We start from the raw sequence: 13,432 nt of genomic DNA on the forward strand, positions 1-13,432 counted from the left end.
AGACAGAAAAAATGCAGATGCAACACCACCCGTCACCGTAAGCGAAGAGGCACGACCGTAGGCTTGCTCCGGTTATGTGGTCCGAATTATGAATGAATAGGCGAGAAGTAAAGTAAATAACAAAAGTAAAGTAACAAAAAAGCAATAAACAAAACAATAAAAGGAAAAGGAAATAACTAAAATGCAGATGCAACACCACCCGTCACCAGAAGCAGAGGCACGACTGTAGGCTTGCTCCGGTTATGTGGTCCGAGATTATGAATGAATAGGCAGAACAATAAATAATGCTGAAAGTAAATCCTAAATTAAGAATATAGAGGGGTAGATAGAAGCGGGAATGGAGGGAGGAGAGAAGATTAATAAAGAAGGTTACTTACTTGCGAATTGAACAAACGATTCGAATCTCAACCAACCCTAACAACCAGATCTAGATCTAGAATGATCTAAATCTGCAATTGCTAGACCCAGAGAAAAACGAATCTAAAAAAATTGAATCTTGAAGCTTGAAGCTTGAACTTGAATTGCATTACATAAAAAGATTAAACCTAAACATTGAATCTAGAAATTTAAATCTCACTAATGCAAGCAAAGAAAACTAGAGAAAACATAAATAAACTGAAGAGAGAAGAAAGAATGCTTCTACTAAGCTCTAAGACACGTTCTCTTTTGATGGAGTAGGCTCTCCTTTTATAGAGTTTACATGAGATATGAAGCACGGCTGAATTTGAATAAAACTCAGGGTTTCTATCTGACTCATCCAATTAGGGTTTTGACGTACTAATCGCGCTGACTTAGAGAGATCAGATGCATAATTCCACCGTTGGATTTGAGGTTTAAGTAGTCGTGAAGCTCTCCTCCAAAAATCAGCACGATCGGACATCGGATGACCGTTCGATGAAGGGTTTGATCGAAACTGGACAGAGGCATTCAAAAACGGGATTTTTGCTTCATCCTTATCTGAAAATAATTCTTTTTCCTCTTTTTCTTTCTTTAATCAAATCCCAAATAGAAAATAAGATATTGAGGTATGCAAGGACTCTTTTCCATCTGGACTCTCTCAATAATATCTCTGTAGATTTGATTTAAAATCTCAGCCGTAGATCAAATTTGCCTTCTTTATCTCTTCAATATTTCGGATTTGGCCCGTAATCACACATCTCTAGCCCATCATGCTCCAGATCAGGCCCATTTTCGCATTTGAGAATTTGAATGGACTTCTTGACGTGTAAAATAGCATGATTCAAGCCCAAAACTCCAAATATTTGCTTAAATCTTGAAAAGTCCTAAAATCTGCAAAAACAACATAAAACCCAAGGTAACTCCATTCTAAGTGTATAAAATGCATGCTTTATGCCCTAAGATTTCACACATAAATGTGTTCATCAGATTCCCCCACACTTAGATTAAGCTTGTCCTCAAGCAAAAATTAAAGAAAAATACAAATGCAGGTAAGAAACTAGTGCAACAAACTAAATTCTAACTCACTTTCGTAGGAATCACGGTTACACTTAGCATGTGCAACGTGGCCTTTAAACCAATAGGTTACCCCTAGAGGACGAGTTTTGTCTCGTGGATGTTTGCAGTGAATGTACATCCAAAATTCCAATTTTAGCTCAAAATAAAACATTGCAAATTCCAACTCTAACAATTGGTAAGTACTCATACAGGATCAATAGCTATGACAATTTTTCTCACAATTGATTTAAGATCCCCCACACTTGAACTTTATTACCCCATATTGATTCTTGAGACTTAGCATATATCTCAATCAAGGACTCACCTTATATCTTTCAAGTACACCTCTCCTTTAAGCAAAACCACTCATAAAGTAAGGGGACCAAGGACTAAGGTTTTGAAGTATTTTTGACCAAACAATTTTACCAAGGCATTGATGACACTTGTATTTATTTCTCTTTTTTTTTTTTTTTTTTTTTTTTTTTTTTTTTTTTTTTTTTGAGTAGTGAACTCTACATTACTCCACTACGGTTGGCTTGAATGACATGGTGGAGCAGACACCAGAAACCCAAGTTACTTTGTAGCTTTGCTTTGCATATGCCCACATAGACAAGTGATGCGAGAATTCTTTTCAATAATCTCCTTCCTAAGAGTTTCGATCAAGTCACCTCGATTCCTGAGTCGGAGTGCCCTGTCTAGTTCCAAGGAATTCAACTTTTACTTTCTACTCTTTTTTTTTTTTTTTTTTTTTTTTTCTTCTTTTGTCATGCCATACACAAAATTGATCTCAACTTCTAGCCAAAGAAACAAGGACCCACAAAACTCATAGATGGTTCAACGCCTTAAGTTAAGGGCCTTTTATTTTTCTAAGGAAAGTCTTATCTCAACATATATACAAGTTACCTTCCTCTCAACAGGGTTTTTATGTGTTCACAATGGGTACCAAAATCACTCTCATTTCACACATCATAGCAATTGAAAGAATATGTATACTAACCAAAAGTCAAAGTTAAAATTTACAACGAAGCTATACCCCCCCACACTTAAGTAATGCAATGTCCTCAATGCATGATGAAAAGAAGAATAAGGGGAAGGCAAAAGAGGGCATACCTTGGAGTTTCTCAATCACCAGTGTAAAAAGGCTCATAGAGATCAATGATCTCTACACTATCAACACTTGGCATTTCAAGGAAAGGCTTTAAACGTTGACCATTCACTTTGAAAATTTGGTTAGAATGAGGATCAACTATTTCCACAAAGACCATGGTTAAAAACACGGTGAATAATAAATGGACCTTCCCATCTAGTTCGCAATTTTCCTGGGAACAAATGTAGCCGAGTATTGTATAACAAAACTTTATCACCAATAGAAAATGATTTCCTAACAATATGCTTATCATGAAAGGTTTTAGTTTTAGCCTTATAAATCTTTGAGTTTTCATAGGCTTCATTTCTAAGTTCCTCCAACTCAGATAGTTGGATACGACGATGGATACCCGCATCGTCAAGATCAAAATTCAACTTCTTGATTGCCCAGAAAGCCCGATGCTCTAATTCAACTGGGAGGTGACAAGCTTTACCATACACTAAACGGTATGGGGATTGACCCAAATCCGTCTTATATGCAGTTCTGTGGGCCCATAAAGCATCAATCAAACGATTTGACCAATCCTTACGAGTGGGGTTAACTGTCTTTTCTAAAATCTGCTTAATCTGTCTATTGGAAACCTCTACCTGACCACTTGTTTGCGGATGGTATGCAGTAGCAAGCTTATGGGTGATTCCATACTTTTTCATCAAGGCCTCAAAAGGCCGATTACAGAAATGCTTGCCCCTGTCACTAATCAAAGCACGAGGAGTGCCAAAACGAGAGAAAATATTTTCCCTTAAAAACTTGACTACCACTTTGTGATCATTTGATTTACAAGCTATGGCCTCTATCCATTTGCTCACGTAATCGACAGCCAATAGAATATATAGATTCCCGTAAGAATTAGGGAATGGTCCCATAAAATCAATACCCCAAACATCAAAATTTTCAACAATTAAAATTGGATTCAGGGGCATCATGTTCCTTTTGGTCACTCGACCAAGAGATTGACAAGCTTTGCAAGCTCTGCAAAAAGAAAATGAATCCTTAAATATTGTAGGCCAATAGAACCCACATTGAAGCACTTTTTCTGCGGTTTTCCTAGGCCCAAAATGACCCCCACAGGCATGATCATGGCAAAATGAAAGAACAGACATTTGTTCATGCTCAGGTACGCAACGCCTAATGATTTGATCTGAACCTATTTTAAACAAGTATGGATCATCCCAGAAAAAATATTTCACTTGTGAATGGAACCGATATTTATCTTGGGTGGACCAATGGGATGGGGTTTCATTGGTCACAAGATAATTGACAATATCTGCATACCAAGGTACCGTGTTTACTGATAACAATTGCTCATCTGGAAATGTTTCTAGAATTTGACTCTCTTCCTTTCTAGAATTAGAAAGGCGGGATAGATGGTCTGCAACTAAATTTTCAGTTCCCTTTTTGTCCCTAATTTCTAAGTCAAACTCTTGTAGTAGCAAGACCCAACGAATGAGTCGGGATTTTGCATCCTTCTTTTGTAGCAAATATTTGATAGCTGAATGATCAGTGTAAACAATTACATGACTACCTATCAAATATGAGCGGAACTTCTCTAATGCAAACACAACAGCCAAAAATTCTTTTTCAGTTGTCGTATAGTTAAGTTGTGCATCATTGAGGGTTCGACTTGCATAAGAAATCACAATGGGCATCTTATTTAACCTTTGACCTAGCACTGCCCCTAAAGCATAATCAGAAGCATCACACATTAACTCAAAGGGTTCTAACCAATTTGGTGCTTGTATTATAGGAGCGGTGGAGAGCTTCTCTTTCAATAGTTCAAAACATAGTAAGCACTCAGAGGTAAAATGAAAGGGGACATCTTTAGCAAGTAATGAAGTTAATGGTCTGGCTATCTTGCTAAAGTCCTTTATAAAGCGGCGGTAAAAACCAGCATGACCTAGAAATGATCTAACATCCTTGACACTTTTAGGTGATGGTAAATTAGATATAAGATCAACCTTAGCCTTATCAACCATAATTCCTTCCTTAGAAACAATATGACCTAAGACTATTCCATTCTTCACCATGAAGTGACATTTCTCCCAATTAAGAACTAAATTTTTGGCTCTACTACGTTCAAGAACTAAGCGGAGATGGTGAAGGCAATCAGAAAAGGTAGACCCATGAACAGAGAAATCATCCATAAATACTTCCAAATAATCCTCTACCATATCTGAGAATATGCTCATCATGCACCGTTGGAATGTGGCAGGAGCATTGCATAACCCAAAGGGCATGCGTCGATAGGCATATGTTCCATATGGGCATGTGAATGTGGTTTTGTCTTGGTCTTCGGGTGCTATAGGAATGTGATTATAGCCAGAATAACCATCAAGGAAACAATAATAAGCATGGCCGGCTAAACGTTCTAACATTTGATCAATGAAAGGCAAAGGAAAATGATCCTTATGAGTAGCTGCATTAAGCTTCCGGTAATCAATACAAACACGCCAACCAGTTTGAATACGAGTTGGGATGAGCTCATTGGTAGTAGATGTAACTACCGTGACTCCGGACTTCTTAGGAACAACTTGGACCGGGCTTACCCATCTGGCTATCCCGATATGGGATAGATAATCCCATTATCCATGCATTTCAACACTTCTTTGTGAATGGCTTCTTTCATCACAGGATTAGCCCTTCTTTGGGGCTCCCTAGAGGGTTTGGATCCATCAATCAAATTTATATGATGTTGAACTATGGAGGGACTAATTCCTTTAATGTCGGTCATTTGCCAACCTATGGCTTCTTGATTGTCTTTAAGCAAACTAAGAAGCTCATCCTCTTGGTCTTTGGTAAGATCATAGGCAATGATTACAGGAAGAGTTTTATTGGAGCCTAGAAAAGCATACCGAAGAGTCGAAGGCAAAGGTTTCAATTCTAGTTGGGGGGCCTCAACCACAGATGGGACAGGAAGATTTCTAGACAGCTTACCGAGTGGTTCATTAAATTGTTGCAAGCTCATCATATCAGAAACAAAATCACTCCCTATATCCTCTAGTTCTTCCAAACAAGTGTAAAAGTCATCCTCAAAACCTTTTTCAATGGAGAAATCAATATCATCAGAATTGCTTTGCAACATACTAATATTCTCAGAAAAGTTTGGTTGTTTCCCCAACCTAAAGACATTGAACTCAATGGATGTATTCCCAAATGATAACTTCAAAAGACCATTTCGACAATTAATAAGAGCATTGCTTGTAGCTAAAAATGGTCTCCCTAATATCACAGGAATTTGGTCCTTAAGATTTGTGACTGGATGTGTGTCTAAGACAATGAAATCAACAGGAAAAACAAATTCTCCTACTTGAATTAACACATCTTCAATTATTCCATTGGGTATTTTGACAGATCTATCAGCCAACTGGAGAGTAACCGAGGTTGGTTTGAGTTCCCCAAGACCCAATTGTTTATAAACAAGATATACGGCAAGAAATTAACACTAGCGCCCAAGTCTAGTAAAGCATCTTCTATTTTCTTATCACCAATAATACATGGAATTGTTGGACTTCCTGGATCTCTATACTTAATCGGGACTTGTTCTGAAAGGATTGAACTCACATTTTCTGTTAGAAAGGCTTTCTTTGGGACATTCGTGGTTCTCTTTTGAGTACACAAGTCTTTAAGAACCTTAGCATAAGAAGGGACATGAGAAATAACATCTAAAAGTGGAATGTTGATACTCACATTTTTGAAAACTTCTAAAATTTTGTCAACATTTTCATTCCTTTTGGTACTTGCTAATCGGCTAGGAAAAGGGGCCTTAGGTACATAAGATCTCTCATTTGAAGTTTGTTCTTTTCTCAAGGTTTCAGATAATGATTCATTAGACTTAGGTACCTCTAAAGCAATTGGTTCCTCCTCAACTTCTAAGGGTTCTTCAGACAAACCCTCATTAGGAGATACTTGAACATTCTCCGCATCACGATGGTTACTAATTTTGCTCTGGTCAGTAATAGGAGATTCACCTGTTAAATATCCTTTTCCACTTCTCAATGCATACACAGAAGTAATTGGCTCTAAAGAAGAAGAAGTGGTTTCAACTTGGTTGACTTGATTTGGTAGCTTTTGTTGAATCTGAGTCCTAGGATTTAACTCAGGCTGGCTAGGCATTTTACCTTTTTCTCGCTCAGACAAAGCACTTGCAAGAGTGGAAATTTGTTTTTCCATATTATGCATAGAAGTCATGAAGGTGCTAGAAAGTACTTCCATATTCTTCTCTAAGGTAGAAAGACGAGAAAACTCTGGATTATTACCTCTATTGAAACCAGGTGGTGATTGATTTTGTGTAATATGAGGAATACGAGGCACAATAGGTGGATTGGCAGGCCTAGCTAAATTGGCATTCTGAAAATTAGAGGCTTGAGGGAACTGGACATTTGGATTATAAGAAAATTGGGCATTTTGTTTTTGAGGGGCACCAAATTGATTTTGTGTGGAATAATTGCTTAATCCATTTTGGTTTTGCCCTTGAGACCATGAAAAGTTAGGATGATTCTTCCACCCAGGATTGTACGTGTTACTGTACGGGTTTGGAAACATCGCACTAACATTTTCATGTTGGCCTCCAGAATAGCTAGGGCATTCCTCAATTACATGTGTAGGAGACTGACACCATGCACACATAGCAATAGATTTGTAAATAAAATGTGCTTGACTTGGTGGTGCAGCTTTAACTACCAAAGTCTCTAACTTTTTCAAAATGTTATCTATTTGTACTTCCTTATGGACTTGGCTATCAACAAAATATCCTCTACTAGTCCTTTCAGACTCTTGGGTTGACTCCCATTCTCTAGTTCTATCTGCTAGGTCTAAAAGAAAATTCCAAGCTTCGGAATCATCAGTGAATGATGTAAATCCTGTGGGGCACATTGATTCCAACAGTTGCTTTGTTTGGTAATCGATACCCTCATAAATTATTTGGCATAAATGCCATAATTCTATACCATGGTGAGGGCATTCTTGGAGAAGGCTTTGAAACCTCTCCATTACCTTAGCAAAGGACTCATCAGTCATTTCATGTGATTTTGTGGTGAGAGTAGATCAAGCACTTCCTTTTCATTGCTCCATATTTCTTCTACTTGTATGTTGTAAACTAGTGCCTTTTCTATTCCATCCATCATTCCACTTAGAAGAGCCTCCACGATCTTTCCCTTCTTCAGTCCTCCTGCACTGAGATACCTTAGGTGTCCTTCCCAGAATAGTCCCACACTCCATCCAATTCTATCTAATGCTGCATTATGTACCCCTGCACACATCAACATTGATAAATAGCTTAAGTTAGTCATAGTTTTGCATAAACATGTGTGTGGTTTAGAAACCATCATCTCTCTAGGTGTGGACCCTAAAGGATTCTTTGTGTTGGTTTCCAGAGATTGGATCCAATTGTAAGTGTTGAACAACACTTTTTCTGGGTTGGGATTCATCTTCTGAAAGATTTTATTGTTTCTTTATTTCCAGATGAAATAGCAAGTGATAATAAAGACCGATACTACCCATTTCTTATTAGCTTTATCTTGCCTAGGGTCAGAAATAAAAGAGTTGCACAGATCAGTGATTGATGCATGTGTCAATCTCTCTGTTTGAGGCCTAAGGGTCTTGCTGCCCAAATTCTTTTTGTCCATTCACAAGATAAAAAAATATGCCAAAGAGTTTCAACACAGTTACCACACATCTCACATATTGGAGACATTAAGGTCCATTGGGCAAGTGTCTCCTTTATGGGAAGTCCTGTATTTATCAGACGCCAAAAGAACGTCTTGAATTTCGGGTGTAAGGGTAGTTCAAAGAAGGGGTATCCAAGCATCATTATTAGCATTGAGATTAATATTTGAAAGATAAAAAGATAGAGAAGTTTGAGGTAGAAATGACTCCCTGTTGTCAAAATTGACTGAATTTCTCACTTCCGCTACTGTTGAATTTCTTGCCCACCTATCATTTTTCGGAACTTGATGGAACCTGTGATCTGGATTTTCAATCCATGGATCAAACCAGAAAGATGTGTTCCTCCCATTTCCTACTTTTCTCCACACCATTTTTTGAAGATCTGGTAATACTCCACATATGCTATTCCATGTCCATGACCCATTTTTTTTCATCACTTTCGGATCGAAAACAGAACTGTTTGGAAAGTATCTTGCCTTCAGAGTCTGTACCCACACGGTTTCTGGATTCTTGAGCATTCTCCAACCTTGCTTTAGTAGCATTGCTTTATTTATGTCCTCCATTTTGTTGAACCCCAGTCCTCCATTTTCTTTAGGTTGGCAACATCGGTCCTATGAGATGAGTGTAAGCTGTTTTTCCTTCGTTGGATTTCCTAGCCAAAACCTTTGGCATAGAGAATCGATTTTTCTACACACCGTACTTGGGAATTTGAAACACTGCATGTGGTAGAGTGATTGAGCTTGACAAATAGATTGTAGCAACACACTTCTTCCTGCAAAAGAAAGACTGGATGCTTTCCAGTTCGCCATTTTCTGCTTCATCTTGTTGATGATGAAGTGGAGATTCTTCACTTTAGATTGGCCATGAATCAGTTTGGTACTAAGTAAAGTGAGTCTTTCCTCATTTCATTGATCCCTAGAGTGGATAAAATCCAAATTTTCTCTTAATTGGGTACATTTCTACTAAAATAGGCCCCACTTTTTTCCAAATTTATTTCTTGTCCTGTAATGTCAGAGAATAGTTCTAAGACTGCTTTCATGGCCAAGACATCTTCTCTCTCTGCCCGACAAAACAAGAAAGTGTCGTCAGCAGAGAAAAGATGGGAAATCTCAGGAGCTCTTCTGGCAACCTTTATCCCCTTAAAAAGATTGAGAGATCTGTACTCAGACAATAGTCTTGACAAGATCTCCATAATGAAAAGGAAAAGATATGGGCTGAGGGGGCAACCTTGTTTCAGTCCTCTGGTTCCAGAGAACCAAAAATACGGGTTGCCATTATGTTTGATCGAGAAAAATGCACTAGATATTAGAGAATTGATGAGTGTGCACCATTTCTGATCAAAACCCAGGAAATCAAAAATTTTAATTATCACATTCCATTCCACCCTATCATAGGCTTTTGACATGTCAAGCTTGAGAGCCATATATCTGGTCCTGCCCTTCGTTTTTCTCATGAAATGAAAATTTTCTTGGGCCAACAAAATGTTATCCATAATCTGTCTATTTTCCACAAAAGCCCCTTGAAACGGGGAGATGAAGTTGCTCAACAAGGGTTTGAGTCTCCGAGCTAGCACTTTTGCTACAATTTTGTAGCTCAAATTGCAAAGGCTAATTGGTCTAAAATCACCAACTGATCTTGCTTGCTCCTTTTTTGGGATGAAACACAAGAGAGTGTGATTTGCACCAAAGGGGAAAGAGGTTTTATTGAAAAATTTTTGAACAAATTGGAAAAGATCACTTTTAATTAAATCCCAGTGCTTTTGATAAAAACTTGCATTAAAACCATCCATACCAGGTGCTTTGTGTGGGTTTAAGGAGAACACAGTATTTTTGATCTCCTCCATGGATGGATTCAACGAGATTCCATCCAAGATCCCACAGCTGGCCATATTTGGGAAAAGGCATTCAATGAACGATGGGTCCAGAGGTTGAGAAGTAGTGAATAAAGTTTGCACGTGGCTTGAAAAAGCATTCGCAATTTCAAAAGCAGTGCAAGCTAATTTTCCGTTGTATTCAATATTCTCAATTTTCCTTTTATGAAGATGAATTTTAGAAGATAGGTGATAGTACCTAGTATTTCTGTCGCCATCCTTGATGTACTTACCTCTTGATTTTTGAAACCAGAATTCTTCCTGCTGCAAGAGCCCTTGAGAGAGCATGTTTTTTTGATGTGATTCTATCCCAGTCCGGGGTTGATAGATTCTCCATTACCTCAATTTCCTTAGAGATATTGTGAAAAATGTTATCAATGTTCCCAAAAACAGATTTATTCCAATGAATTAAGAATCGAGATAGATTGGCTAGCTTGCAATCGAGAGATGAATTACCTCCACTTACCCATGTTTGTTCAACCGCCGATTCGAAAAGAGGGTGGTTTAGCCAAGCATTTTGAAAATAAAACAATTTCCGCCCCGAGGGTTTGGAAAAAGCCAAATAGAGTGAAATAGGATTGTGGTCTGAACCTGTTGCCGACAACTTCTTTAGCATGGCATTTGGGAAGAGAGCAATCAAAGATGGTGAAGCCCAGCATCTATCAAGCTTTTCTTTAATTAGGTTTGGTGGTTTGTGTTTGTTTGACCAAGTGAAGTATAGACCAGGTTGTGCAATTTCTTGTAGATCCATACAAGAGACCAGGTGTTGGAGTGCCGGTAGCGCCGGCGATGGTTTGAAAACTCCTCCCAACTTATCCTCTTGAGACATGACTTCATTGAAATCCCCTATGAAAATTAACGGTTTGGTCACAGATTGGGTAAAGCACAATAGGTCACTCCAGAAGGTTTTCCTTGAGGCATACTTGGGAGGGGCATATATGAAGATCGTGACCCACTCTCGTCCTTCAAAAGAGCAGTTGATGGCCATAAAGGAGATTTCTTTTTTTAGGACTGTGCACCCTGTTCTGGCCTTCTGCAGGGTCCAAATTCCACCTTTCATCCCCTTCAAGCCCTGGCTGTTTGAGAACTCAACAGAGGAGTAATTTTTGAAATAATTACCCCGTTTTTTAAGAAAGATCTCATGATCATAGCACTTGGTTTCACATAAGAAAACCAGGTCTGACTTGTGTTTGTTTAGGATTTTGGTTAAGCATTGAGTTGTGAAATTCCCATTGAGACCTCTCACATTCCATGATAAATTTTTCATTCTTGAAAAAGATTGGTTTGCAGCCGAAATAGTCCGAAGAGCATTCATAGATCCAACCAACCTCAACAGATCAAGGGTACTAGGTGGTAAGAAATGGCAATTAGAAAGTAAGAACAAATAAGGACAACTAATCAGAGGACTGAACAATATCCGATGAATTAAAATTCTGATATTTCCAACAGCAAAGAAAAGAAACAGATTTAAAGAAAAGCATTCATAAAAATGCAATAATATTTAGGAGAAATAACAACAAGAACCAATGGAGCTTGGTATTAACATACCAAAACAACACAGCAAGAGGCAAGACAAAGCTATTAAGAGGACCTATGGTTTCGGGTTTTGGATGGGGAGCAGCTATTTTTAAACCAGCCAACAATTATTGCAAATAAAAGGATGAAAAAAACTATGCATTGATCAAAAAAATCAGAATATAGATGATACGGGAATACCTGGGGGGCCATAGGATTTGGAGTTTGAGTCTCTGCTTGGTTAGAAGGTGGTTGAGTGTCGGTGTGGATTTTGTAGCCATGATCAGCTCCCATTGATTTTGGGATATTCAGGTTGTTCAGATGTGTAAGTTGATCAAAGATTTGATGTCGCGCCTCCACCTCGCTTTTGAACTGGTAATACACGGTTAATGGTTCGATACAGTTATGGAGTGTGGTGTCAAGATTGGTACACAGGGCAGCCACAACAGATTGGGTAGGTGTTAGCTCGATCATCCTTCTTCTTTTACTTGAGCTGCTGCCAAAAGGAGAATCAGTAGAGAGCCTATCCAAGTCATCACCTTCAGAAGCATTGGTAGTAGGGAACGAGCAGCCGATCTTCTCCTGAGATTTTTCCTTCAAAATATCATTTGGCTTGGCAGCTGGCAGATCTTGGTTCAATGAGGTTGAGGTTAGAAATTGATTCTCAAGGCCTTCAATACGCTCCACTAATTTTAGAATGGCCAGGTTGCTTGCTTCTTGGACCTTCATCTGTTGTTCATTGCTTAGATGCAGATGATGCTCCTGCTGATTTCTCAGTAGAATTTCTAATTCCTTTTGCCTTTCCAGTAACATTTTCAGCTCCAGCTTATTGCTGTCTTCTTCTTCTTCACCCTCAATTTGTTTTTCTTTCCCTTTGTTCAGCTTATTCTGCTTGTTCTTTCCTCCTTCAGCCTTATCTTTTATCCCTTCTTTTTGTTGTCCTTTGATTCCCATATTCTACATATCTTTTTGAGAAGCCTTTAGTTGTCTTCTTTCTTGGACCGTGAACTGGTCCACTTTGCTGCCGTTTCTTGTTGTTGGCATAACATCTTCACTTTTGGATTCACTGTTTGTGGATTCATCTCCTGTTGAAACATATGTGCCTTCATTTGTAGTATGGAATTCAGGTACAAACTCAGGTACACGCTGCACCTCATCAAGGTCCTCCTCATTTTCACATCCTAAAATAGTGGGGGTTATTATTGGCATAGCCAATAAACCGTGGATACATTCTGAAGTAAGGATTCTTGAGAGTCCTCCTCCAAGTGGCTCTGTGGTTATTCCTTCAAAAACTTTCATTTGAAGAGCATCAACAAAGGGTGGTGCATCTTCAACTTCATAGTTCTTGCAAAAGCCTGTTTGATGGGAGATTTTTCCACACCTTAAGCAAATTATCTTCACCTCATATTTTACCTCAACACTGATCCATTCATTTTTTATATTCTTGATAGAAGTTATTGTTTGAACTCTCTTGTTGATGTCTGGAACCATCTTCACTCTTGCCGTGTGACTGGGTAAGCCCACCTCAAAAGCATTCAGCTGGATTTCAATGACTCTGCCCATGTTTGATGCAACCTTCAGAACAGCTTCATAAGAGAAGCAATCGGCTCTAATGCCTCTCAGCTGAACCCAAGTCACGATTGGTGGAAGTAAAACATTCTTTTTGCTTTCTGGAAATGGGTTAAGAGCCAAATGTAATATGAAATTCCCTATCCACCAAGGAGATAACGACATAACAAAATTTCTTTGCTCTTTTGAGTTGAAGTTGACTTTGAAGTTCTCTC

The 13,432-nt window shown here is 38.5% G+C and overlaps 1 protein-coding gene across 1 annotated transcript; it reads right to left on the reverse strand.

Annotated features, from left to right (window-relative positions):
• Positions 1 to 2,497: 2,497 nt before the first annotated feature.
• LOC149029249 (uncharacterized) lies at positions 2,498 to 12,602 on the reverse strand. Its single transcript, XM_089142708.1, is given in 10 exon segments — positions 2,498 to 2,708; positions 2,710 to 4,580; positions 5,055 to 5,154; positions 5,157 to 6,023; positions 6,026 to 6,544; positions 7,651 to 7,847; positions 10,055 to 10,293; positions 10,367 to 10,482; positions 11,153 to 11,209; positions 11,850 to 12,602. Coding segments are annotated over 10 exon segments (4,851 nt in total). The 3' UTR covers positions 2,498 to 2,576.
• Positions 12,603 to 13,432: the final 830 nt, after the last annotated feature.

The sequence above is a fragment of the Hakea prostrata genome, chromosome 1 (genome assembly GCF_041222555.1).
Source record: "Hakea prostrata isolate BN-2017 chromosome 1, UWA_Hpros_2, whole genome shotgun sequence".
In the NCBI taxonomy this organism is placed as follows: Eukaryota; Viridiplantae; Streptophyta; class Magnoliopsida; order Proteales; family Proteaceae; genus Hakea; species Hakea prostrata.